The sequence below is a fragment of the Synchiropus splendidus genome, chromosome 4, assembly GCF_027744825.2.
Source record: "Synchiropus splendidus isolate RoL2022-P1 chromosome 4, RoL_Sspl_1.0, whole genome shotgun sequence".
Taxonomy (NCBI): Eukaryota; Metazoa; Chordata; class Actinopteri; order Syngnathiformes; family Callionymidae; genus Synchiropus; species Synchiropus splendidus.
The window spans coordinates 26431970-26456833 of NC_071337.1; the positions used below are offsets into that span (position 1 = coordinate 26431970).

Here is a 24864-nt window from a genome sequence, read left to right on the forward strand (position 1 = left end):
GGCCGCGGTGATGTATCAAAGTATCAAATATACGGTTATAAAGGCGGTGGCTTCCTGTGTATCTTTCTAAATAAAACATCACCCGGCCGTAAGTCGCGCAGTATCATTTAACAAAACCCCCAAAACTGCGATAACATAAATAAGTAGCTCTTTCCATAATTGGACGCAAGTTTCTTGTTTCTAAATACAAATGCCCAGCTACAAATGTCCTGATGTTCACAGGGTAATTTTATTTTGGAAATCCTATATTGTGTATTTCCTCTCAGATTTCCACTAACTTTTCTTGCATGAGTTTTGTCCTGTCGTTCCCTCTGTTGAGCAGAGAGGGCGCGCTACGCTGCCTAATGACTCGCGAGGAAGTTGAACTGGGCGAAAGGCAACATGGGATATGTAGTTTAGCCTAGTTTGGACCCCCGCTACCGCGTAACTTCACTGGTAGGAACTGCTGCGGCAACTTTCGAAATGTTCAACGGAAGGAGCGGGCAGCAATGACTGACGAGTATGACGAAGATGTGGTCTTTGAGGTTTGTATTTCATTGCCGTGCTTTGCGGTCGTAACTTCTCTCCGAGTGCTTTGTCATTCCTCCAATACATGCTAGTGTTAGCCACATGCCCTGTTGCTGGCATCCCAAAACAAAGCTTAATATTGAGCTCTTGGCCCGATAACAGTGGCACTGCAAAGAGGCTTTCCTGGTCATGAGGAGAGCTAAGTTTCTATGTGCGTTATTATCGGTACCCATTCGATACGTGACTGGTCATTTGAGGTGGGGTTGCGAGAGCCAGACCCAAATGCTGCTGCTGCTCTGGACGGTGACAACATGAGCTGCCACCACCATTGATGATACGAGTGAGTCAGGTAGCGCCGTAGGCAAAACTCTGCATTTGTGGAATTGGCGGGGCAATCATCAAATCATTATTGGTCATTATTTGTGGTGCACGTTTGACTAGAAACTGGAATACAGGTCGATCACTGTGGCTTTTAAAGAAAATGGATACAAGCAAATCTGTCGTGACTGAATGCATCTTTAAAGTGCCACTGAATTATTCCTCACTGTGTAAAGAATAACGGCGGCCACATCTAATCTGCAACTTTGGCAAGATTTCAAGGACAGTTTTCTAGATTGTTGTAAACTGTGGGTTGAACCGAAAGAGAGAGAGATTGCTGAAGGAATGGGTGACACTGCAGAGGAGCAGAGACACATCAGCAATTATGTTAATGGCAGTGTAAATTCCCGTCCATGCTTATTTCTTTTTGGGGACACTTGACAGATTCACAATCACCAAACAGCCCTTTGCCCTAATGCGCAAAGCAGCTCCACAGTGAGACACTAATTCTTTATATTCCAAGGTGTTGTTGAAGAAGGACCTCATTTGGACTTGACTATCATGCTGCAAGTTTCTCAACATATCTTTAAGTCAATCCATTCAGAGTGAAATCTATTTTTTTTTTGTACTTCGCGCTTTTCCTTTCCTCATGACTTGGAGGAAAAACCTCCCAAATGTGCCCTCTATTGCGTGCTAATGTGCACTCAGCCTGTTGTCTATTTTATTCATACTTAATGTTATTTTAATTCATCCTGTTTGTCTCTGCAGAATTCTCCACTTTTCCAGTACCTGCACGATCTAGGGCACACAGATTTTGAAGCATGTCCGTCTGCAACACAGGAGGAGGACTCAGCCGAACAGGAAGGAGAGCCTGTTGCTTCCGACCTCCCTCAGAAAACTACAGTGAGTACCACCCAATCATTAGCAGAATCATAATGCACATACACATCTATTGAAATTTGTGGTCAATATTTTCAGGGATTTGTGTGACGGTGAGATGCTTGTTTTTTATTCCGTTCCGAAGTATCTGTGATCAACCAAATCAAAAAGTGGACTTAATGTAAAGTACCGGTTGTGCAGACCTTCTGCAGGTATTTAGTGTTAGAAGATACCAACCGGTTCTTGATGCAGAAATTTGCGCTAGATCACCCACCATTGTGATCTAGCGCAATGGTGGGTGATCTAGCGCAAAACTTTGACTGCAGGTTTGTCGTCGGCACATTTGTAGCCGGAGTTAGGAGGCCTCATGCTGCGGTTTTGTTCCCCTGTGCCAGGAACTTCACAGGAGTAGTGTAGGTTTTTGGCTCAGCCAGTCAGGCCCACGTAGTTGAACCAGTCAGGTGTCTGAAGACTGTCGTCTGTGTCAGACTCTTGTTAGCTTAATCCTGATTGGTTAGCTTTTGCTTGACTCATTGAAAAAAAAACTGCGCCACCCTTTGAGGACAGCGTTGAATACTTCTGCCTTATGATGTTATTTCGAGTTTTTTTTTGGATGTGACTTATAACAACTGCTCAACCTTGTAGGGGCACATCGATCCGCATTTTTTTGAAAGTGCAAAGGTCAAGTGTGGTTTTTTTATGCTTTGAGTCGGTGGGTGCACACGTTGCGAACCACAATTCGGTTGTCATTTTGCTGAACGGAGGAGTATTGCCGAATGACCCCCATTGTGGGTGGCTGTCTCGAATACCTGCAGCTGCAGGAACATCACATGTTCCAGAGAAATGCCGCCATTGTTTTGTCATTTTTACATCATGATGTTCACATTTAAATGCATTTCTTATCATGTATACATATAAGTAGCATTTTAGCAAAATAAACGGAGAAATCATAAAAAAAACATCTTATATTCGTAATCTGATCTACCAATCTTGATGACATCATAAATGCCCATATTGGTGCCGATCGGTTGGTGCAGACCTACAACCTTGTTGTCGGTCCATTCAGGTTGTTATGCTAATGAAGCACAACAATGGAGCTAGTTGCTTGTGCAATGCCATCCTCTTCATATGTTCATTTGAACATTACAACGGTTCCCACTGGCCTGGCATGTGTGCTACATCATCAGGATTGTCCAAAAGCCATTGACTGTCAATATAAATTAATTTAATCTCTATCTTTTCTTAGCCTATTCATGTCATGGCATCTGTCTATTCTTATGTGCTTTGCTGCCATTTATTTATTACCATTGCAAGATAGTCACTGGAGAAAAATGTTTCACTTTCCCTGTTGCATTTATATGCTTTTCTTTACTGTAAACATGATGAATATAACAAAAAGATTTTTTGAGCATGGTAGGGCCATAAAAAGTGCTGTATTTGTACCTCTATTGGCCACAGAGTATTCTTTTCACATTAACAATGCCAATCACTACGTATTGTGAAAAAGTCTGCTAACCTCAGTGGTTGTCATAAGGTCAAGCCTGGTCACATTGTTGTCTCTGTAGTAGTCTGTGCCGTTCTGATGATTATTTTCCCTTCACTGAATCAGCGTCTGTCCCGGGCCCCTGTGGAGTTGAGTGTGTTTTGGCTTGTGCAGTGAGACGTACAGTAATTAATACAGCTATTGACTTCAACCATGACTCGTTTCAACATCCACACTGTTCCAAGTTACGCTGCTTTAATGCTGTCATTATGGAGCGGGGGACTACTGTTACTCAAATGCAGGTATGGTTTTTAGTGTTGTACCGTGTTTTTTTTTGCCATGCATTTCTAATTGACCCACATTCAACTGTCACATTTACAGGTGTATGACTGATCAACTCATTTGTTGATCTTTGCGTGTAGATTCTAGCAGTAAGCAGCTCTCAGACAATTTGAATCACCAGTCCTGAGTGCCATGACAGCTTATCCTTCTAGTCCAGTGATAGGAAACATTGTTCTGCATTTTGTTTTGTTTTTTTTCCGTACGAATCACGTTTCCTCTTTGTACCACTGTTGTTTTGAAAAGCTAGACAAGGTATCTCTCATGCTGTTTAACGGTTTCCTGGACTTCAGATAAGGCTGAAGTCCTTAGGCTGAAGTCCTTCAGATAAGGCTGGCTGAAGTCCAGCCTTAGCCTAGTCCAGTATCAAAAGTGATACTAAAAAGAAGTATCACTTTTTTAACTTCGGAAGGAGTAGTGACAGAGCGGCTATTTGCTACTTTAAACCCAAACATTGTTGCTCTGAGGCTGCAATGCTAATCAAAGTTGATATTTACGGTTATATTAGTTTAATCTTAATGGACAGACAATCGGTCTTATTTTTTTGTAGCCGTCAGCTGTGATAGATATTGTGGGTATCTTAAAAATAATACTTCTGTAATACACTCTTCTCGACGTATATATCACAAAAAGCCATTAAATACTTAATAAAATGTTGCAGCATGCAGAAACCACTCCCAGCAGAAATTCAAAGCTTAGTGCTGGTAGAACACAGTGTCCCTGCTTCTCTCGTACAATCATTTCCATGCAAAACACAGTCTAGTTGTACCACCTCTGGTTTTGGCTGATGGCCTTGGCCATTGTGTGAACGTCTGGATTTTGGGCTGCGATCAATAGCGAAAGAGACGGCTGCCGTTTTGCTCATGATGCTTGTGCTGGGTCAGCCTGAGGCAAGCGTAGTCTGGATCGATGACCGCAGCCCGCTGCAGCAAACTGGGGTGCACAGTAAGGTGACTCAAAAAGATGAAAAAAAGGTATTATTTTGAGAAAGTGCCATTCATTAACTTTATATATATTAGGGGTGGGATTTCATTAAAAAAATAATCTAGTCAATTAGAGAATTTGTGATTAATCAATCTCAATTAATTGCAGTTTAATGGTTTAAGAATATTTGCCACAAGAAGCCACGTTTTTCAATTTACTGAATCAAATGATGGACCCATACATACATGTAAACAACAAAATATTGTTTATTTTGCATCAGTTTGACAATGGCACAATAAATCACGATGGTGGCTATATTCAAGTTTTTATATCACCTTATTTAAACTAAAGCTCTTTCATTGTCTTGAAAATCTTTGTATAGGAATTTCAATTTTATAAGAATTTTAAGTACATTCAGAGTAGTGGAAACCCTGGACATTGTGTAGTGGAAAACCTCCCTGAACAAAAGCAAACAGATGCTTTTGTTTGCTTTTGTTCAGGGATTCCTCCATGTTTGTTGTTGTTGTTATCATCCTAGCAGCCACGTGTCTTGTGCATCAGTGTTGTCAGTGGACCTGGAACTCCTGCACTTATACAAAGGTTCCCTGTTGTCTGGAGAGCAAACTGTTAAATTAACTTTAAAATCTTTTAAAGAGCTAAACTTAGTTGAAAGAGGGAATCCAACAATGCTTCTAGACGATGATTTTAATGTCTGTAGCCACTTGGAAGGTGAAAAAAAGTCCAAAAATGCAGATGTCTGTATTGGAACCGCATGTTGATCTGGAATGTATCATGGATTAAAAAAGAGCCACTCTCTCATGTGCATGTTTACATATGTGTTCAGAGAGGACGTTTATGGACCCTGGCTGAGAGACTGTGGAGGTGGAGTCCACTTCATCACGCGGCTGCGTCTCAGAAGCTGGAGCAGCAGCTGGTGGGTGAAAGACCAAACGGAGAGGAACGCACTTGCCACTTCACATGTTTTCATTTAAGGTTTCTGTCTTGCTGCTCTTAGGACGGTTTGTTCGGCCAGTACTCTGTCAGGTGCATTCTGGACCAGGATGTGCTGCTGCAGGAGGACGTGGAACTGATTGAGCTGTTAGACCCTGCTCTGCTCACGCTGGGGTCACCACCTTCTGAGTCACCGAGTCAAGCTGGCTCCTTGCCCAAGCCAAAGCTTCTGGCCAAACCATCTTTATGGTACGAGTCTTTTTAAAACTAAACTCACTGTGTCAAAGCGCAGTCTATTACAGATTTCATTGGTGCCTTTTGGTGTCTTGAAATGGAGCACTGCAGTCACCTATTGATTTGGATCTGGATAAGTCTGTCTATTAATCCAGTCATTGCTAGAAAACATTTCTATCGCTTAAAAGAAATATTAAAATACCAGTCCTATATTTCAGAAATCTAAGATACATGAAGACAGAATCTTTCTGTTTCTTTTCTGAATCTTTCGAAAGACTGGAGTGGTCTGGCCTGCCTCTGTCGCATCCGAAAGACACATCATGAGGGGCGACAATTACACAACCATATTTTGAACGAGTAAATTTCCCTACAACAAAAGTGCTTGATATGAATCTATTTTTATTAATCAAATTGTTACTTCCGTTTCTATTTAATGCTGCCTATGTTTTTTGTCCTCAGGGATTTGGCAGCACTGGCCGGCCTGACTGCAGTCCTGTTGGGCTTCTGCTCTGTTTCTGGAGGTCTGTGGTCCCTGGCTGCAGCTCCCTGGGGTCTGGCTCTGCTGGGATGGCTGGGTGCGAGAGGCTCTGTCTTGTGGAGAGAGGGCTGTGTGCAGCGGAAGGCCCACAACAGAGCCTCACAGATCCAGGTTTTACTCCACAACAGCAAGACCCTCACTGGCTTGTCTCGCAAGGCCCTGCGCCTGGTCCAGGAGACGGAGGTCATCTCCAGAGGATTCACCCTGTAAGTGTGCTTGTTTGTCTGTCCCCATACCATCAATCCAAACTGGTATGTCCAGTGTGTGTCATTTGTCTGTCAACGTCAGATGCATTCATTTATTTTTGTGTGTATTGCATGTGACCCTTCACTGTTTGTGTAGTTTAGATTAGTGCCATAGACAATCTGTCAGTTGGTTGTTTTCACGTCTCATTTGTCTTGCTATGTCATCTGGGTTTCTTAGTTGTGTGTTCTGTTCAGTGTTGTGTGAGTGTGTGCCCCCTCTTTGGGACGTCTCCACAGTTGTATCACATTTCACTTGTCAAGTTTGCTCGACAGGGTAAGTGCGGCCGGCTCCTTTAGCAGGGCAGGTCCAGGGGCGGTACCACGAGGACAGCATCTCATCGGACTGAGGAAAACACTGTACAGGGCGCTCCGTTCTGCCTTTAGAGCCTCGCGAAGAGCCACGTGTCACATGCTCAAAGCATATCCTTTATGCCGTCTTTGGGATGATCATACCTCGTATCAATGGGCGACGCAGTATCACATGACAGCAGCCATTATTTAACAGCTTCAAAGTGCGTGGGACTCTTCCTCATGATGTGGAACCAGGGCTTTTGTGTCAACAAGTTAAATGACTCATAGTCACTCTATTGCCTCCATGTTCAGATGAGTTTAAAGATACAAGCCTGAGACCCCAACTGAATGCCAACACTTGTAAAACATGGTGGGATTTGAATATTATTTCTGTTGATCAACATAAATATTTATGAAGAAAATAGAGTATGAAAACAAATCACAACTACAAAACAAACCACACAGCACAACAGATGTTCCACCAACATGTCAAAAGATTATGACCACACGTGCCTGATAGGGGTCAACCTGCACCACTGCACCTGTGAAATCAGTTTCAGGAGAATGAAAGTTCCTATTTTTGTGGTTAAGGATGAGCATGTGATCAGAGCCAACAGATGAACCATTGAAAGCACCAGCAATGTGATTTCAATAAGAAGCTGGTGCACATTTTCCTGCATGTCTTCAAATGAGTCAGTCATGTTCATTACTGTTTGTATCAAGACTATCAACAACCTTGTTTCAGCTGTTTACCAGTTACTAGTGTGTCAAATCCTCCTGCGGTCCATCACCACACAAACAGACTCGACATAAACAATTTGATGAATTGCACTGGTATAAAGTCATTGCTCTGTAGTTTTGTTCCCTTCCTTAACCGTTTCTCACGTTCCCGCTGAATTCCGAAATAGATAATGTGACAAACTACGTGTCAGCTGTGCCTCTGAAAGAGTTGGGTCTGGGTCTGGGAATTGAGCACCTGGGTGACGAGCAGGCGCAGGAGCTGACTGATGACTACAGTCTACCAGCCCTCAAGGTAAGCAGAGCGCACGGCCTGGAGAGCAGTCAGGATCACGTGCATTGCAGTTTGCTTGTTTTGCTTCTTTACCCAAATGTATTTATTCTGATCACAATTTAAGTTGTTTGCATAAGTGTAACCATCAGGGTGAAAGTGCTCCAGTGATGAGATCCTCGCTACTTAAAGTGAACAGCATTTTTGTGCTTCCTTCCTGAACTTTTAAATTTCTTCTCTTCCAGCTGTTATTCCAGCTGTGGGTGGGACAAAGCTCTGAATGCTTCCGCCGCCTGGCTCTTCTGCTGTCACCACAGCGACTAGAGGAGACAAGAGAATCCACGACCATTGACAGCCACGTCCCTCCACCTCCTCTTCCTCCCCTTTATCGGTCCATTGCAGCAGTGACTGAGCCCCTCAGTTACGCCATGGACACTTGTCTAGGGGAGGTCCAGCGCAGTTATGACTTCCACCGACACTTCGAGACCCAGTCGAGGACTACAGGCTCGGCGAGGACTAATGCAGCCAGAGAGAAGTGTCGAGAGCTGAACACACTCCATGCTTCCATCAGAAGTTTGCAGCTGCATCTCAAAGCCCTCCTCAGCGAGTGAGACACACACCATCAACACCTATTTATAATAGCACCTTTGGTTTCTAGCTAGCTACATGTTTCATGAATGGGTTGGACACTATCTTCCCCTCTTTCTTGTCTGTGACGCCCTAAGGATGATTATTCTGGAAGATGACCTGGAGAAACTCATGGTGTCCAAAGAACCCACTGAGCTGACCCTAGAGGGATACCAGGATCTCAGTGAACGGCTGCACCAGCTGCAGCCTCACATGCAGGCGAGCAGTGGCTGCTGGGAAGACACACTCAGTCAGGTGGATCGCATGCTGAGACGTGCTGGTGCAGGTTAACACTATGTACTCTCTTCAATGTTTGAAATGTGTGGTCAAAACTTTGACATGCAGTGATTTGTACTGTAAACCTCCTCTATGGCAGGAGTATAAGTACAAGCAAATGATCAATTTCAGTGTTTATTCAAGTATTTTCAAGAAATGAAGAAAATGTAGCTTACACATATGTATGTATATGCTATTGTAGTGCAGTATCGACATTAACACGCTTGTAATTTGACGGAAGAAGACTAATACACAGACTCATCCCAGATGTATTTTTGAGCAGATCAGAAAACAAATGGCGCTTCACTGTCTCCACAGGCAACTCTGATGCTGGGAACCAGGTTGCTCCTCCTCTCTGTGAGATCCCTGCTGCCCCTCCATCATATCCCTTAATTCTGGATAGAGATCCGGTCCCTGAAGAGCTGGTTCGTTCCTTTGTGATCTCCAACAGTGTCAAAACAAAACATACTATTCTGTTCTCCCATTCATCAGGAATGGGAAGCCTACGTGTCTGAGTCGGATTCAGATGGTGAAGGTCGAGACTCGTGGTGCGACATGCTGACACAGGAGGAGCGGGAACGGCAGCGCCGGGAGAGGGAGGAGTCCCGCCGTGTCCTGTCAGAACTCAAATCTGTACTGGGCGTCCGTGCATCCGAGGGCGAGAGAATGAAGAGGAAGCAGTTGCTGTTTCACGAGCAAGGTCTGGTAAATTATGTCATGCTGTTGGAATTTATGCGTGTGTGATTTGACAGGAGAATCGTTGTATGTCATTTTTTTAAATATTACTTAACAGTCATGTTGTTTGAAAAAAGCCTAGTTTGCTCAGTTGTGATCATGACCCAGCAAAAGTTGATGATTCTTGGTCTTTAGTTATCTTTGTGTTATCCTCGAAATGATAATATTTCAGAATAAAAAGGCCCTTAAACAGGGTCTTTAACCGGGTCTCCTTATCCTTGGGTTTGCATCATACTGCATCAGTCAGTGTTGACCACTGCAGTTCAACACTCGTATTTTCTGTTTTCCAGCAGCTGCTGTGACACCCTCAGTTTCCAGCCAAAGTTCAGGTTCTGCGATGAAGGCGACAGACACTCCCGTCTCAGTGGGACCAGCAGAATCCGGAGATGAAGCAGGAAAACACCTATCAGAGCTTCCTGCAGGAAAGGAAGAGCAGGAAGGAAGAGGTGACTGTGAGAGGCGTGAGCAGTCGACTGAGCTGACGACAGAGTTCAGCTGTGGCGTGGAGGCGAGGACAGCTGCGTCCGTCTGCACCAGAGGAGGGGGAGGAGCTTCAGAGTTGCACCAGTACGACGGAGACTCGGAGGAGGGGGAGATGCAGAATGGCTTGGACTGCTTCCTGAAGCCTAAAGTCCCCTCCGTGTCCGTCATGGATAGACTTACTGAGATCCACGGATCAGATGCCCTCAGCTTTAGTTCAGCGCTTGCTGCCCAGGTGGCAGCACGTTCACACTCACTCATAAAGATGGAGGAGCAGATGTTTGGGGATGACGAAGAGGAGGAGGAAGAGGAAGGGTCGGAGTCTGGTGAAAAGGGCTGAAGGAGATTTTCTCTCCTCTGACCGTCTTTCATTGCTCGGTACATATTCATGTTGTCCTTCCCTGTCGCATCAGTGCTAGATCTTCTCTGCTGTTCAAACTCAGGTACCTGCACCTCTGAAACAAAGAACCTGCTGAAGTTCAGAAGACCAGGATGCTCACACTTTACCCAGCTTCAGACTGTGAACCCAATATTTTAGCAGTCTGTGTGTGTTGGAAGTGATGAGCTGGAATCTGGGTCATGTGTTTGGGGGGTTTGAACCCAAATGTGGGCGTCAAGGTTCTCTACACTAAATGAAACGAAACAGTGGTATGTTGAGGTCAAATAGTTTGCTGCTCTTTCTTTCATCAAATCCCTCTCCTGTTGGTCGTTGGTCATCTGTGGCAGTTGGCTGCAGGATCCTCTGACGCCAGCCGCTGCAGACCGCACGTCTTACTGCAGACTGAAACAAGTGGTGACTCAAGAGGAAGTCAAGTACTATTTTAACGTCTCTGTTTTATTTTTGTCCAACCCTCCCTGTCCTACTGTGGTGGGCCTCCTAAAGACGTAGCATATCATCCAGTCACGTTTGGAAACCATCACTATTGTAGCAGAAACAGTCTTGAGTCGGTGTTTGCAATGAATGTCAGGAAGTATGTGACTCGTCACCCCATGACTGAATCGTAGGAAGTGAAAAATGTATTTAATGAACTGTGCCTCAGTGGGACCCAGTACACAACATGAAATGTGTTTCTCATGAAAAGATAAACTGTGCGGCCACAAATGGAAATTCCTGGTCTTTTGTCACCATGTCTGCCTTGACTCCTCCGACACCCTCCCCAGGCGTGGGTCCTCCATTTATCAGTGTGAAATAAAATACTGCTGTGGAATGTTTTGTTGTATCCTCATGTCTTTTCGGGTCGGCTTCCTTCTCAGGTTTCAGCCCTGACTGGCTGAGGGTTTTAAAAACAAGTTTGGTGAGTTATTCGATAGGCTATGTGGGATTCGGCACATGTTTGACCTATAACAGGTGTCGTCCCTTTTTTAATCCATCCTGGTCGTTTTCGTTCAACCGCTTCCATTATACAAAGCGTTGTGTAAAATTTGTGTTTGGGATTTCATGGCATCACCATCTCTCTGACTTACCTTAGCCAGTCATTTTTAAATGACAAATTAAACTCTCGTGGGGGTGTTTATTATTAACGGAGACAACGTCAGCATAATTTTTGAGGTAAGATTACCTGTTATTTTCCCGATCATTGCTTTCGCTTATTCGATTAATCGTAGCAGCCCTGCCATCTAGAGGCGATTTAGATCAACAACAGTTCATTGGCTGTCGCTTTTAAGCGTGTACCCACTATGGCTGCAAAAATGTGCATTTATATAAAATATAAAATGCAGTTCTTATTACAATAGATGTCATACTACACTCTACTCCCGTCATTGTCAAGTTATTCGGGTTTGTTCGAGAATGCTGATGCGACATATTTGGAACATGTGCTGCCTTCAAGTGCTTCAGAGCGACTTGTTACGTTCAATTTTATTTTAGCCTAAAGTATACAAGAATAAACTCTGCATCCAATTGTTATCCATTGTGATCAGAATTTAATATAAAAAAAATCTTAAAATATTTTCATCATATTACTTTGTATTCAACAATCCCAGGCAAATATTTTACGGTATATTGTGCTATTTATCGTACATCTGACCAAACCTATAATAAATAATACTTGAATAAATAAATCTTTTAATCGTTTGCCAAGTCTCGAGGTCGTGTTCTGAAAGCTCGCAACATCTTTTTTTCGATTGTTCATGAAGGCCACATCTTAGTAGCATTCCCACAGTCCTTTGCGCTTTCCTTTCCACCAGCGCCTGCGACCATGGCGGCCGTGGTTACAGAGCACGAAGCGGAGCAGAAGCCACTGAAAGGCTGTGAACTCAACGGGGAAGTGGAAGATCGAGAGGAGACTGATCCCGTGGAGGAGGCGACTAAAAAGAAGAAGAAAAGGAAGAAGAAGAACAAATCTGCTGCGACAGGTTTGAGTGTCTTCACTACTTTCTTGCTGGGCTAGCTTCACCGCGAGCGTCAAGTTAGCGGCATTTGACATGGGCGCACCGTGTAGTGTGTCAAAATTAAAGAACATATTCGGTCGGCGCTGCACACAAGTTGGTCGATGGTGGTTGGTTTCGCTGTCAATTAGTTTGTTTTGAAAAATGAAGTGAACAGTCTGACCATAGCCACTTGTGCTGACAGCATGTAAACATGCTAAAATATATTTTCTTTCATACCCAAATGCAACCTGTGCAATCTCCACCGTTCGGCTTGTAACGAGTGGTCATCCTGACAGAGTTTGGGTTGAGCTTTGAAATCCAGACCGGAAGTGTGGCGTGCTCAATGCTCGCTAACTTGTTTCACTTTAGCCATGCGGTGAGAGCATTGTGGACTGTCAGGCCTGGTGTCACACCGTGCTTCGGTCATGGTCCCGGTCAGCAACGAATGGCGTAGGTTTGGCCGAAAGAGCAGTAGAACCCAGTAGTATCGGCTTCATTATTCAATTCCACGAGTCTCTGCGCGTTTGGCGTCTCCACTTATTTATATAAGTTATCGTCAAAAGACGCACTTCTATGTCCTGTCCGGGATGTACAGCTTATTTGGGATATTGAAGAATCCACTAAATGTCGTTTTAACTTGATCTTGCTTTGTAAGTTTTAACTTCAAATTGTACACAATCACATCGACTGAAGTGTTTGTCGACAACATCGAAGACCTGGAGCGTCTTGTCACGGTACTTCGCACAAGAAAAGTGTTAAGTTTGTGTCTAACTGGGTGGAGGACCTGGGGCAGACCCGGGCCTTTCAAACTAAAGGAACTTTGCAATATAATCGCTGCACGGTTTAATTCAGTATGTTTGTCTGACCACAGACAAAGTCATGCCGTCTCAAGTTTATTATTATGCCTGTGACCAACATAAAGACTGGATAGTCTGTGTCTCTGCAGCGGCTGAGCCGGAAGCTGATGGAGTCGCGGAGGTGAGCAAGCAGCTGGAGCAACAGGCCATTGAAGAGAAAGAGGAGGATGCAGAGGAAGGTGATGGACGTTCTGCACAGACGCTACCAGAGTCTCTGGATGTTTTGGTGATGCTGATGTGTTCACCCAGATGGAGATGATGGTGATGCATCCGGAAAGAAGAAGAAAAAGAAGAAGAAGAAGAAAGGAAGTGAGTGTGCTTTGATGTCCTTTCTGCTGTCCCTGCCTCTTGGCCTCCCTCTTAATGGCCCTGTCTCCAGCCAAAGGTCAGACTGACCCACCGTCTGTGCCGATCTGTGACTTGTATTCCAACGGCGTGTTTCCCATCGGACAGGAGTGTGAATATCCTGTGCTACAGGACGGGTGAGACCTGTTTCACTGTTCCATCAACGAATCCCCTGAGTGGAGATGGTGAGGTGTGTGACTGGGCGTCTGCGTGGTTTGCAGCCGCAGCGCTGTCTGGCGAATGAACGTCGCCGAGAGGAAGGCCATGGACAAAGCCAATGAGGAAGTGTGGAACGACTTCAGACAGGCGGCTGAGGCCCATCGGCAGGTTCGGCAGCACGTCCGCAGCTTCCTGAAGCCAGGCATGACCATGATAGAGATCTGGTGAGGCTTTGTCTTGGGCGCCTGGCTCGGCCGCCTGTCCTCAGTACTCCTCATCCTTCTCCCTCTCCTCAGCGAGCGCTTGGAAGACTGCTCGCGCAAGCTCATCAAGGAGAACAAGCTCAACGCGGGTCTGGCCTTTCCCACCGGCTGCTCTCTCAACCACTGCGCGGCCCACTACACCCCCAACGCCGGAGACCCCACTGTCCTGCAGTACGACGATGTCTGCAAGATTGACTTCGGCACACACATCAACGGTACGGCCATGTCGCTGTCCTGATGCGGCGGGAATCTTGATCCTGGCTTGTGCAGACAGAATCACAAGACCATCACACGGAGCTGCGCCATGACACTGGTGTCATTTTGGTTTTGAAATGCAGGCTGTTATCTCTAGTTTCGTGCCTTAAAATGGAGATAATGTTTTTATGACATGATCATAAGTTGACGGCGAAGCAGCCTGCTAACTCCACTGTGTATCAACAAACCCGAGCCACGTGGGTGTCTCCAGCTGACCTGTGATTTCCAGCTCCAACAATCATTAACCTTTGCGTGGTGTCATGACAACCAATGCTTTACAGGCTCTCGCTTGTTTTCAGAAACATGTTGCGGTTGCTATTTCAGGTTGTGCTTTGTTTTTGTTCGTCTTCAGGGAGAATCATTGACTGTGCCTTCACCGTGACATTTAACCCCAAGTATGACAAACTCCTGGAGGCTGTGAAGGACGCCACCAACACCGGCATCAAGGTGGGTTCCCACAACACTCGCGTCTATTTCACTCGGCGTGACTTTGGTCGCCTCTGCCACCGCAGAACGCCGGCATCGATGTGCGTCTGTGTGACGTCGGAGAGGCCATCCAGGAGGTGATGGAGTCCTACGAGGTGGAGCTGGACGGCAAAACATACCAAGGTGAGAAGACTGATGTGCACCTGCAGGTTCGAATGTTTCATGCCTGGTTGTGATCTGCGGATGTGTTCAGTTAAACCTATCAGGAACCTGAATGGTCACTCCATTGGCCAGTACAGAATACACGCAGGGAAGACTGTTCCCATCGTGAAAGGAGGAGAAGCTACTAGAATGGAGGTGAGTTCCTGTGAAGTCTTTCATCTGCCCGCAGCTAGGACCCGCAAAGTGTTTTTCTTCGGCCTCCTGCACCACACAGTAATTAATTGATTCGGATGTGTTGTTTTGATGCTTCTGACCTTCACCCACAGGAGGGAGAGGTTTATGCCATCGAGACGTTCGGCAGTACAGGCAAAGGGATGGTCCACGACGACATGGAGTGTTCACACTACATGAAGAACTTTGACGTGGGCCACGTCCCCATCAGGTCAGTGCCTCAGGCAGCTATTTCATCTGACAAGTCCTTCAGGATTGTAGAAGACGATCAGGAAGCAGAGGTGATTTGATACCCTTGTGTCCTCCAGACTCCCCAGGGCGAAGCACTTGCTCAATGTGATCAACGAGAACTTCGGCACGCTGGCGTTCTGCCGCCGCTGGCTGGACCGCCTGGGCGAGAGCAAGTACCTGATGGCGCTGAAGAACTTGAGTGACCTGGGCATTGTGGACCCGTACCCTCCGCTCTGCGACACCAAGGGCTGCTACACGGCTCAGTTTGAGCACACTATCCTTCTGCGGCCGACCTGCAAGGAGGTGGTGAGCCGGGGGGACGACTACTGAGACCTACACCCCTCTCTCCCGTTGCTCGCCTCCACGCACCTGCACACCTCGATAGCTCTCCTACAGTGCAAAGGACAAACCCACCAGGAAGAAATAGATTTAAGTCCGGACTCTTTCATATGCTCCCATCATGACATGGCGACTGCAGTTGGTGGAGAACGCGACGCTGAACGAGGTATCCCCTTAAGCTAAAGATTATTCGACACCACTCCGAACCTGCGGTGCAAAGTCGCAGGAGTTTTGGCAGATGGTGGTCACGCATGATGCATCCTGCACTCGGGCTCACTTGGTTGTTTCCACCTGCGGCTGAGTTTGGCTTCTGCTACGGGAGGGAAAGCTGCTCTTTTTCGGTCACAATTTCTTTGATATTTATAAAATATCTGCGACCTGGCTGCTGTTTGCTCCCAATGAGATGCCTGATTTTGAACTCCCTGACAATGTTTTTGTAAGAAAAAAAGATTAAAAATAATTTAGCTCATTGTCTTTCTGTCTCAACTTGGTTTTTATTTGTTCTTCTGCCAGTCATTAGCTTTAGAAAAGACTTAAAACAGACATCCTTTTGGAAGATCTACACAAGGGCAGCAGTGGCTGCGGGTTTACCTAACAAGACGCACCAGACTGACTATCAACCAATTGGTAAAAAGGTGTCCTCTTGACTGGATGGAACAAAGCCCAGGATCCAATGGGCCCTTTCACTGGATCAGCTTGAGACCCCTGGTTAAGAGGTTACTGGGGTTAAACTAGGGGTTAATACATTAGGTTATTTAACTTGGTGATGTTAAAACATGATAAAAATGTGTATTTTTATACGTATTTTCAGTTAGTTCAGATAATCAAATAATACAATAATCCAGAAAACATGCTTGTAATATTGGTGATGTGCAGTGTGCACACAAACATGACTATTTAACAGTATCTGTCTTTTGCAGCAGTTATTAAATACTTTTCCACACAGAATTGTAGAAGATAAACACTTAAGGGGGAGGTTAATACCACCTGCGAATTTTGAGAACGTATAAGTTGAAGGGGTGAAGCTCCTCATTCCAAGTGCACCTTGGACATGGAACCTCCTCAGTGGTAGCGTCATTGGAAGTCGGAGGTATTCACACCTCAGATGACACAATCGATGACCATTTGGAAAACAAATTACACAAACATTTGTAGAAAAATGAAAAAATATTCTCATTTATTGAGGTAATTTTTTGCTAGAGAACAAAATGAGGCAAGAATTTGCATAGTATCATTTTCTTAATTTGTACAGACGCAGAAACTACAACGTTGTAACCAAACACTGAGAACACCCGCCATACTTGAGTGGTTAAGTCTCCAGCCTCAGGCAGACGTGGGACTGGCTACAAACGGACAGTAAACATGAACAGCTGGTCAAAGAATCACTGGTGGCTTTCGAACAGTTGATATCGAATACATTCATCACATATTTGAAAGACCTGGGTGTCTCTTTATTGGTTTATAAAAATATATCCTCTTATTTAAAGGCCACATTAGTTGGAAGGTTGGTCAGATTACATTCTGGTGCAGCATTTATCAGAGAAGCACAAAAAAAGCTTGAGTGAAACAATAATTTTGAACGTATTCTTCCACGCTTTGGCTTCACAAGAGAAAGTGGGCAAACGGCTGGAGGATGATGAAAACTACCTGGTAACACTGAGCGTTTGACATCCACTTCCGCAGATTACAGTGACAGAACAGTTAGAAGTGAAATCTGGAAGAAAACACCACCAACAGTGTAAAAACAACTCGGCTGAACAAATAAAATACAACTGTACACATTAGAACTGCTTTTAAAATAACTACATATCAACAACATGTACAAAAGCTTACAAAGCAGAATAGTTTCCAAAAACCCTTTTCAAGGATTAAGTACAAAAATAAAGCTCAAGTGAGAATATAAAACACCCTTTAACAAAATGCTGATGTCTTGAGCAGCCAGGAGGGGGAGCTGTGGGTCTCATAGCGGCCGGTCTTTGTCCTGAGTCACACGCTGGGTGTAGAAGAGGATGTAAGCTTGAGCACGACACACCTCCTCCACCGAACACACGTTCATCTTGGAGTCATTGCAGTGAACCCAGAAGCCTGCAGGACCAGAGATCATTAGTGGTACTTGAGAGCACAAACACAATCGAGACAAACGGGCACCGCGATGATCGGGAAATGGTTTCAAGGACTTGGGAATATTTCTAGTCTTTCGCTTTAGTACAAATAAAGCAGGTGCTCAGTGGGCCACCGTCCCGTATGATGAGGTCCCCCATTCATTCATGCTTTGACGGGAATTTGTGAGTAAAGAGCTTCATCTACGGAGCCCAGGAAGTGACATGCATGTGTTTATTTTTTTGTTGATGTGGCATGCATGACTTTTTTTTTGCCCGAGATAACAGTTATCTCGAGATCATTTTTATCTCAAGATAAATACAAGCGCCTGCGTAACTGCCTCTCCGGCAAAGCATTTTGTAGTGTAGTGTTTTATTCCGTGACCATTTCGTATCGTGGACCTCGTTTCCTCCTCTGCATCGTTCATCAGCAAAGACTGACTATAACAATATAGCTGTTCCGCATCTGTCCTCACGGTGGCCCACGACTCAGGACGGCCTCTTGTTTAGCCCTTCTCCTCCTCTTATCATGCCCAGCACCACTTCGGTTCAACCGCTGCTGCACATACAGACGAATCCACCGAGGTTTCCACGACTCACCTCCCTCTTTGTTGTAGCAGTACGCTGTGTAGTGGCCAGATCCAAAGCCTTTCCCATGATGCATCACCACGGCTGAGAGTTCGTACAGGAAGTGTTTGGGTTTTGGCGAGCTCGGACTGCTGGGACTGGAGCAGGAAACGGTGCTGGATGAGGGGTCTCGGCAGCAGTAGGGCTCCATGTCCAGGACCTGGTCGAAGGAGACATGGACTCCGATCTTCTCCCGGTGGTTCCTCCCGGACCACCTGACCACACAGCAGTTATTAGACCTTCAGCTGTCTTTTGCTACACAAGTGCTCAGACTTCATACCTGAATCGTTTAAGGTGAAGCCGCAAAACCTGAGGGAGTCTGTGGATCATCAGCTGCTTCTGTGCTTCGGTCAGGACAACAGTTTTGGAGGTGCTTCGTCGCCGAAGTGCTGCAAGCAAGAAACACAGCTCCTTAACAGCACAAATGATAACTTCCACGGCCCGTTTCTAAAGTCCTCACTTTCGAAACCGACTCTCTGTCTGTGCATCATGTTAAGAGAAGGATCCAGTCTTGGTCCATGTTAACCAACCTTTAATACACTGATTCTTAACCCCTTAAGCCCTTGGTTGGGCCGCAAGCGCCTCCTAGAGGGCTGCTTAAGTTTTTTTGTTTTACACCTCTGGGCCACGAGACGCTCGGTTTTAATTCATTAGCCACATATGGTGGCAGTGTCATTGAATTGGCTTGACAGCTACAAATCTGTGATAGTTCTTGTAAAGAACAAAATATGAAGAAAGTGATGCCACCCACTCCAACAGTAAAAACTGTTCATGAAAGCACCTGTCGAAGCAGTTTTGAAAATTAATTATTAATTAATAATTTTATGGCAAGACTTTCATTTACACTTTGCTTATATCTTCTTTAGAGTTTAAATAAAATATATTATTGTTATTTTATGATATTCAGACATGGTTGTATTCTAATTATTTTATTCCCAATTTTATTCAGTTTTTCCAATTTTCTCGCCAGTTTGCTTTTTTCTTTAGTAAATTTGACGAATATGACTTGCACCTTGTTCTGCTGCTGGTTGGCCTTTTCGATGACAAATATCTTCACAATGATCACATGGTTTCATGTCATTTCACAAGGTTTTGGTTTGTTCACATGTAAGTAGATTAAATATGGTTATTGAACACAAATGAAATCAGGAGTAATGAATCAGTTCTAGAACTTGAAATGGTTCCGGGCCCATTTGTTCTGGGAAAGGTGGGCACCGAGATCAAAAAGGTTCAGAACCGCTGCTCAAGTACAGACTATTAAGAGACATTGAAAGTTAAGTCAAACACTAGTGGTGAGCCAGAAGATAAAACAGTGTGTGCAACCTGTTCCTGTTAGGGCTGATTTGGGAAAGAACTCCTCCTTGTGAGGACATTTGGTTAAGCCTAAATTAAAGGGTAAAAACTTGTGAATAACTGGATCATTATAGTTGAGTGTAACTTTGGCCTATAAGCACAGGCATTAGTTTTGAAGGGTTCGGTCAGAGTCACAGAGAAACCTCCAAAAGTCCAAAAAAAGAAGAAAGTGTGTGTAGATATACTTGATATACTACTTACGCCTCACAAGTTACTCATTTGTCTTGGATGGTTAGATTTATGGTGAGAGGCAGGGGAAAGCATTATGGGAATGAGCAGGCCCCACAAGGATAGCGATACAAGCGTGTGTGTGTGTGCCGACACTCACAGTTGCACTGGTCACAGGCGTAAATGCTGCCCTCCAGTGCTTCAGTTTCTGTAAACTTGGCCAGCATTTCAGTCAGATGGCAGGAAGCCTGGGCGGCCGACTCCCTGCTGTTGCTGTGATAGCGCTCAGGAAACTCCAGCGACAGATCCCAGAACGGTTCTACAGTGTTGGAGCGATGTTCACAAGCCAAACAGGTCACCTGAGGGGGAGACACAAATGCATCAACGTTGCAGTCTGGATCGCATCAAAGCAATGAAGATTGGTCCTGCGAGGAAGCACTTCCTATATGTGATGGCCTTCTAACAAATGCAGATTTAAGTCAGTCAGTTCCCTGGGGTGGGTTTGTATCAGTTGAATAATAAGCGTCCAGGGAGCTGCAGCACGTCCCAGTAAAACAACTGTCTGCATGCACGTGAAACATAATGTGGGCAGGAGACTAGGGTAAAGCCAGGACCGTTGGAGATGCATTTTCATCTCGCCGTGCTCCAAAGCCTCAGAAATGAATCATCACCATGACAGCCTCGGCCACAAAAGCATCACAGAAGCAACTGCATTTCTGGAAAAGCTGGAGACTGACAGAGTTATGAGTTATTCGATCAGATGCTTCACAACTGGGAGACCTTAACAGCAAGAATGGCACCTTTATCAAGCTTCTTTTTCATTCAGTAAGGGGTAGAATGTACAACATGAAATGACAGATGTGATTCATAACAAAGATTATATTACATGCAATGGTCACTTAACCCTATCAACCATACTCCCAGTACAGGACAGAAATGATAATAGCGTTCTCATACTTGATAAACACTTGAGTCACCACGAGACTGAGTGAGTTCATCGGCATCAGAGATCACAGGCAAGATGACCACGTGTCTGACGCCTCTATATGACAAGTCAAGTCCCAGGGACCCAACCCAGATTCAAATTCGCACTGGCTAAAAATCATACTCAAAACTAAATCTAACCACACAAAAGACCTTATCAACTAAATCTCTTACAGACTGAAAATTAAATGATCAATTTAATTGTGACTTTTTAAAAATCTTTTACATGTGGATGTTTTCAAAAAACTGGTGCTGCCTGTCTACTCTCACTCCTTCCTCAGCGCAAAGTTGTACGAAACGATACCAACAACAGAAAAGTCAGCACTCTGTTCAAGTCGTGTAGTTACCAGCGACAGGTGTTGAACACCTCTAAACACTAAGACAAAGAGGTGGCTGAATGTATCCTTTTAAGGGTGTTTTTCAGCCTCTGTTATGGCACAGAATGAAAAAAACCCTGATGCAAACCACCAATGGAACCTTTGTCTGAGAAAATCCCATATATTTTGTGGAATATTGCGGCACATGACAGTGATGGCACACTGTTCATTTACTTTTTTCCCCAGACGAATTAGGTGAAACTGGATAGTTTCAGCACACCTGATGATCCCCTACAGTAAGACACAGAGTCATGTCATATTCTGCTAAATAAACATGTGGTTCTGCCCACTCTTTAGGGTGCGTTTGGCCCCGTGTGATCCGCTAAACTAATTTCAGCATGCAGTCACCGAACATCTGGCTAATCAGAGGCGTGGTGGACGAGCAGATGTTTGAACCGTACCTGGCTGAGAAGCTGGCCGTGAAAGATGGTGTTGACAACACTGAGCACTTGTCTGATCAGTCTCTTCTGTGGGACTCCCACACTTGTGTTGTGTGTACCGGTGCTCTCCAGCTCATGTTGAACCTTGTCCAGCAGCTCACACAAGAACTCCTGAGCGTCCTGCTGAGCGTAACCTCGGAAAGCAGGGATCAGCTGCCATACAGAATGAAGCATGGCAAACGGCGACACCAGCGCCCACTTCCCAGACCACATGACTTGGAACAAGGTGTGCAACTCGTGGCAGAGGGAGATGTGTTTGGAGCTGGGCTCTTTGGGTTGTATAAGCTCCATGTTGCGGCCTCGAGAAGCGCCACCGCTTAGACCGGCCCCAGAACCTGAGGTGGCGTGCATTCCTTTCCTTTGGTTCAGGTTTGCCTGGGGTGACGCTTTCACAGTCATTTGCCCATGGACAGCAGACGCCAGAAGCTCCAACACCTGGGTCAGGTCCAGGCGCAGAAAGCACTCCCTGAAAACATGAAGGTGGCTTAGAACCTGCAAAATAGAGTTCATATAACAAGTGTTCCCCAAATTTCTTAGGCCGGTTACACCAGGCGTCACGGTGGGCCGACGTTTAAACGGTGATCCGCCATTCTTGGCATTCTGCTTCCGGCGGCTAGCGGTTTGAGAACGACTGGGAGGAACTGTCGATGATTTGCGCTTGGATTTACTGGCAGCTGTCCGTTTTTTGGGGGTTGGTTGGGGCTTTTTCCTGGTAGCAGTCTTTTTGGTGGGTGGCACAGCAGGGCTACGAGTCCTTATCTTGCTGCTGACCAACAAAGGCACCTGGGTTTTTGTCTTCTTAATACTTGCCAGACTCACTGTGGCAACTGGTGCTTGTCCTTTTTTACGATGCAAGCGCCGACTCTTCCTGATGGGAGTGTTGTCCAGCTCCTCCTGCAACTGCCTCTTCAGAGCTTTCCTCCTCTCCCTGGCCTGTCTTTTCTGCTCCTCCTCCTCCTCGTTCCTTCTCTCTTCCTCCGCCCTCCTCTTTCCACAGTCCGTCAGTCCAAACCAGAAGCGGAAAATTCGGCCCATTAGTGCTCGGCGACGGTGCCAAAGTGCCGTAAACATCCTGTCCTCATCCTTTAGCTGAAGCTCTTGGGCCCCGGATGGCATCAGGGAATCAACAGCAGAACTAGTGGATCGGAGAGTGCGCCCACTGCGGGTGGTGACCTCGTAGCGCTGACTCTGGATGGCACTGAGCGTGCTGCGCAGCAGCTTGAGGTCTCCAGTGGCGTTGTCATTCAGGACATAGTCATCACACAAGTAGCAAAACACATAGAGTTCGTTCACCTCCATTGCCAGAGGATGGCCTTGCTGCTGGAAATGCTGCAGGGCGTGCTCCTCGATATAGCGGCCACACGCGACATGTGCGCAGCCCAGACAGGCCCATATGGATTCCGTGGTGTTGCAGTCCACGCAGTGCCATTTTTGCGGATTAAGGATGGAGTGATCAGGGGCGAGTCGCAACCGCCCCACATGCTTACACCTGTCCATTACACAAGCCGGCCCGGCAAAACTGGCCGGCTGGCTGTGTCTTTCACTCCGCCCTCTGTATTGTAGCCTGTTGGCCAGCAAGCTGTTTGCACCTGTGTCACATCACCATGGGAACCATGGTGAACCTTGAAACGGGACCCTCCCAGGGTATGTTGTCTGGAGAGGACAAAAGAGAACACCTGGTTAATGACCAGACCACCAGCACAATTCCAGGTTGACAGATAAACATCACTTCACCACGATGCACTGGCAGACAAATCCTTCTCATGAGGGCCACACTTGGCTTGAAAACATTTCAAAAACGCTTGGTGCAACAGTCACACGACTACAGAGTTAAACACATCCAAGTCTGGTGTGGTGGACTGAAAAGCTACACATAATAAGAAAGTAATAATAGAACGATTTCGAGCAACTTCAGCAACAGACACATGGCATCAATAACTGGCCAATGAAAAACAAAAGCCGCGTCCACGTAGTATTTCTGAGAAATAAAATTACTAGTGAATTTGCCGTACACAGAACATAAAAAGAGTGAGTGAGTGAGTGACATTTGTCACAGGAATGCGTGGTTGAAAGATTGTCTACGGTTCGTACTCAAGTTGCGCGCTTTGCTTTTGCCTGCGGTGCGCCTCTCGTGACACTTGTAAATAAAAGACGAATCACATTTACTATTATTGTACTTCTCATAAAAACACGGCCTGTACAACGCACGCCCCCAAAGAGATATAGACATTTAAACATATTTCCTAAACCATCAAAACAAGCGCTCAACACAGGTTATATCAGTGAACCAACGTGTAATTGATACAGTCCACAGCCTGTGCGCTATAAGAAAAAGAAAATCCACAACAACCGACGTGTTTGATGTGAGTCTGTTAGAGCCGCGAATATGTTTTAACACAGCTCTCGCTCGTTTGCTAGTATTAAATAATAATTACGCTAGTTGTAACCCATTGCGGTAATCTTTAGCCTAGCATGCTACGTTAGCACGAAGCTAAGCTGCCGTAATCCAAAGTTCATGCAGGATCTTGTAAACTGGCGCCGGGTACATCCTTCACCTGCCGCTGATGGGAGTGCACGAGCCAGCACTTACCTATGACTAACTATTAAATGGCAGGTCAAACACGGCAGGAATATCGCAAGAGAAGCGGTCTTACCAAGTCTCCTCTCCTTCACGGCTGTAACTCTTGTGTACCTACACTGACCGCCATCTTGTCCGTCGCTGTCGCGTGGTGAAAGCTTGAGCGCGTCTGCGTGACGTCACTGTGTTGTTGTTGTTTTGGATGGAGGCTACAGTGACGTTGATATGTGGTACGTTGAAGTGTTTCTGTAACTCCTGCTAAACTTTGTTTTTTTGTCGGTTATTTCCCACCAAAACATTTCCCACCTCAAACAGTATACGGAACATTGTAATCTCGCAGTTCTGTTATCATCGAAATGTTTGATAAAATGTATTGATATGAAACGGCTTGCTTTTATTTGTTGTTATTAAGAATATTAAGAAATTGTCGTGATACTTCTAGGGAAACGCTCAAATCGATCGCAAATTTTATAGATACGGTCAGGGCACAGAGATTCAATGAAAGTCAAGGAGATGTATGTTCAAACATACTGGGGTTACTGGTGCTGTTACTCATTTACAAAGAAGTCATTTACAAAGAAGTGAAATACTTCACCGCCTCTCACTATAAAGTATCATTTCTCACCAGTAGAGGACGGCGTTGTCTGATTTTCCCACTTCACCCGCATGCACCGCTGAACCATGATGATCACTTAAAAAATGCAGCTCTCCGAAAATATCCTAAAAACAGTTCATTTAACCATTAAAGTGTTGAACATTTCCGT

The 24864-nt window shown here is 45.3% G+C and overlaps 3 protein-coding genes across 5 annotated transcripts; 2 read left to right on the top strand and 1 right to left on the bottom strand.

Moving 5' to 3' along the window:
* The first annotated feature begins 124 nt into the window (after positions 1 to 124).
* Positions 125 to 11044, top strand: vezt (vezatin, adherens junctions transmembrane protein). Of its 3 annotated transcripts, none has more exons than XM_053862193.1 (12): positions 125 to 524; positions 1594 to 1728; positions 5295 to 5384; positions 5466 to 5650; positions 6095 to 6379; positions 6680 to 6837; positions 7594 to 7742; positions 7964 to 8325; positions 8444 to 8631; positions 8940 to 9046; positions 9114 to 9321; positions 9650 to 11044. In XM_053862193.1, the coding sequence occupies exons 1-12, from the start codon at positions 489 to 491 to the stop codon at positions 10174 to 10176; spliced, it is 2430 nt and encodes an 809-aa protein (XP_053718168.1). In that variant the 5' UTR covers positions 125 to 488; the 3' UTR covers positions 10177 to 11044. The 3 variants fall into 3 exon arrangements, with proteins under 3 accessions (XP_053718168.1, XP_053718167.1, XP_053718169.1); XM_053862192.1 differs by having other exon boundaries at positions 127 to 524; positions 9647 to 11044; XM_053862194.1 differs by having other exon boundaries at positions 128 to 524; positions 6692 to 6837; positions 9647 to 11044.
* Positions 11045 to 12013: 969 nt separating this feature from the next.
* Positions 12014 to 15948, top strand: metap2a (methionyl aminopeptidase 2a). The gene is made up of 11 exons (XM_053862425.1): positions 12014 to 12191; positions 13153 to 13242; positions 13313 to 13372; positions 13443 to 13545; positions 13630 to 13791; positions 13864 to 14045; positions 14438 to 14532; positions 14598 to 14694; positions 14765 to 14868; positions 15000 to 15115; positions 15213 to 15948. The coding sequence occupies exons 1-11, from the start codon at positions 12035 to 12037 to the stop codon at positions 15463 to 15465; spliced, it is 1419 nt and encodes a 472-aa protein (XP_053718400.1). The 5' UTR covers positions 12014 to 12034; the 3' UTR covers positions 15466 to 15948.
* Positions 15949 to 16652: 704 nt separating this feature from the next.
* On the bottom strand, positions 16653 to 24264 carry usp44 (ubiquitin specific peptidase 44). The gene is made up of 6 exons (XM_053862279.1): positions 24177 to 24264; positions 21484 to 23175; positions 19882 to 20080; positions 18481 to 18589; positions 18174 to 18415; positions 16653 to 17559 (listed from the first exon to the last, which is right to left on the bottom strand). The coding sequence occupies exons 2-6, from the start codon at positions 23017 to 23019 to the stop codon at positions 17435 to 17437; spliced, it is 2211 nt and encodes a 736-aa protein (XP_053718254.1). The 5' UTR covers positions 23020 to 23175; positions 24177 to 24264; the 3' UTR covers positions 16653 to 17434.
* Between the last annotated feature and the right edge of the window lie 600 nt (positions 24265 to 24864).

Bases quoted from the DNA above. Each gene is read 5' to 3' on its own strand.
- usp44 (XM_053862279.1), bottom strand. From the start codon at position 23,019: ATGGACAGGTGTAAGCATGTGGGGCGGTTGCGACTCGCCCCTGATCAC. The intron at 18,416-18,480 runs GTATGAAGTCTG...CTGTGTGGTCAG, and splicing joins CTTCACCTTAAACGATTCAG to GTGGTCCGGGAGGAACCACC. The intron at 17,560-18,173 runs GTGAGTCGTGGA...CTGGTCCTGCAG, and splicing joins CTGCTACAACAAAGAGGGAG to GCTTCTGGGTTCACTGCAAT.
- metap2a (XM_053862425.1), top strand. From the start codon at position 12,035: ATGGCGGCCGTGGTTACAGAGCACGAAGCGGAGCAGAAGCCACTGAAA. The intron at 13,546-13,629 runs GTGAGACCTGTT...CGTGGTTTGCAG, and splicing joins TATCCTGTGCTACAGGACGG to CCGCAGCGCTGTCTGGCGAA. The intron at 14,533-14,597 runs GTGGGTTCCCAC...CTGCCACCGCAG, and splicing joins CCACCAACACCGGCATCAAG to AACGCCGGCATCGATGTGCG.
- vezt (XM_053862192.1), top strand. From the start codon at position 489: ATGACTGACGAGTATGACGAAGATGTGGTCTTTGAG. The intron at 5,385-5,465 runs GTGGGTGAAAGA...TGCTGCTCTTAG, and splicing joins AGAAGCTGGAGCAGCAGCTG to GACGGTTTGTTCGGCCAGTA. The intron at 7,743-7,963 runs GTAAGCAGAGCG...CTTCTCTTCCAG, and splicing joins ACAGTCTACCAGCCCTCAAG to CTGTTATTCCAGCTGTGGGT.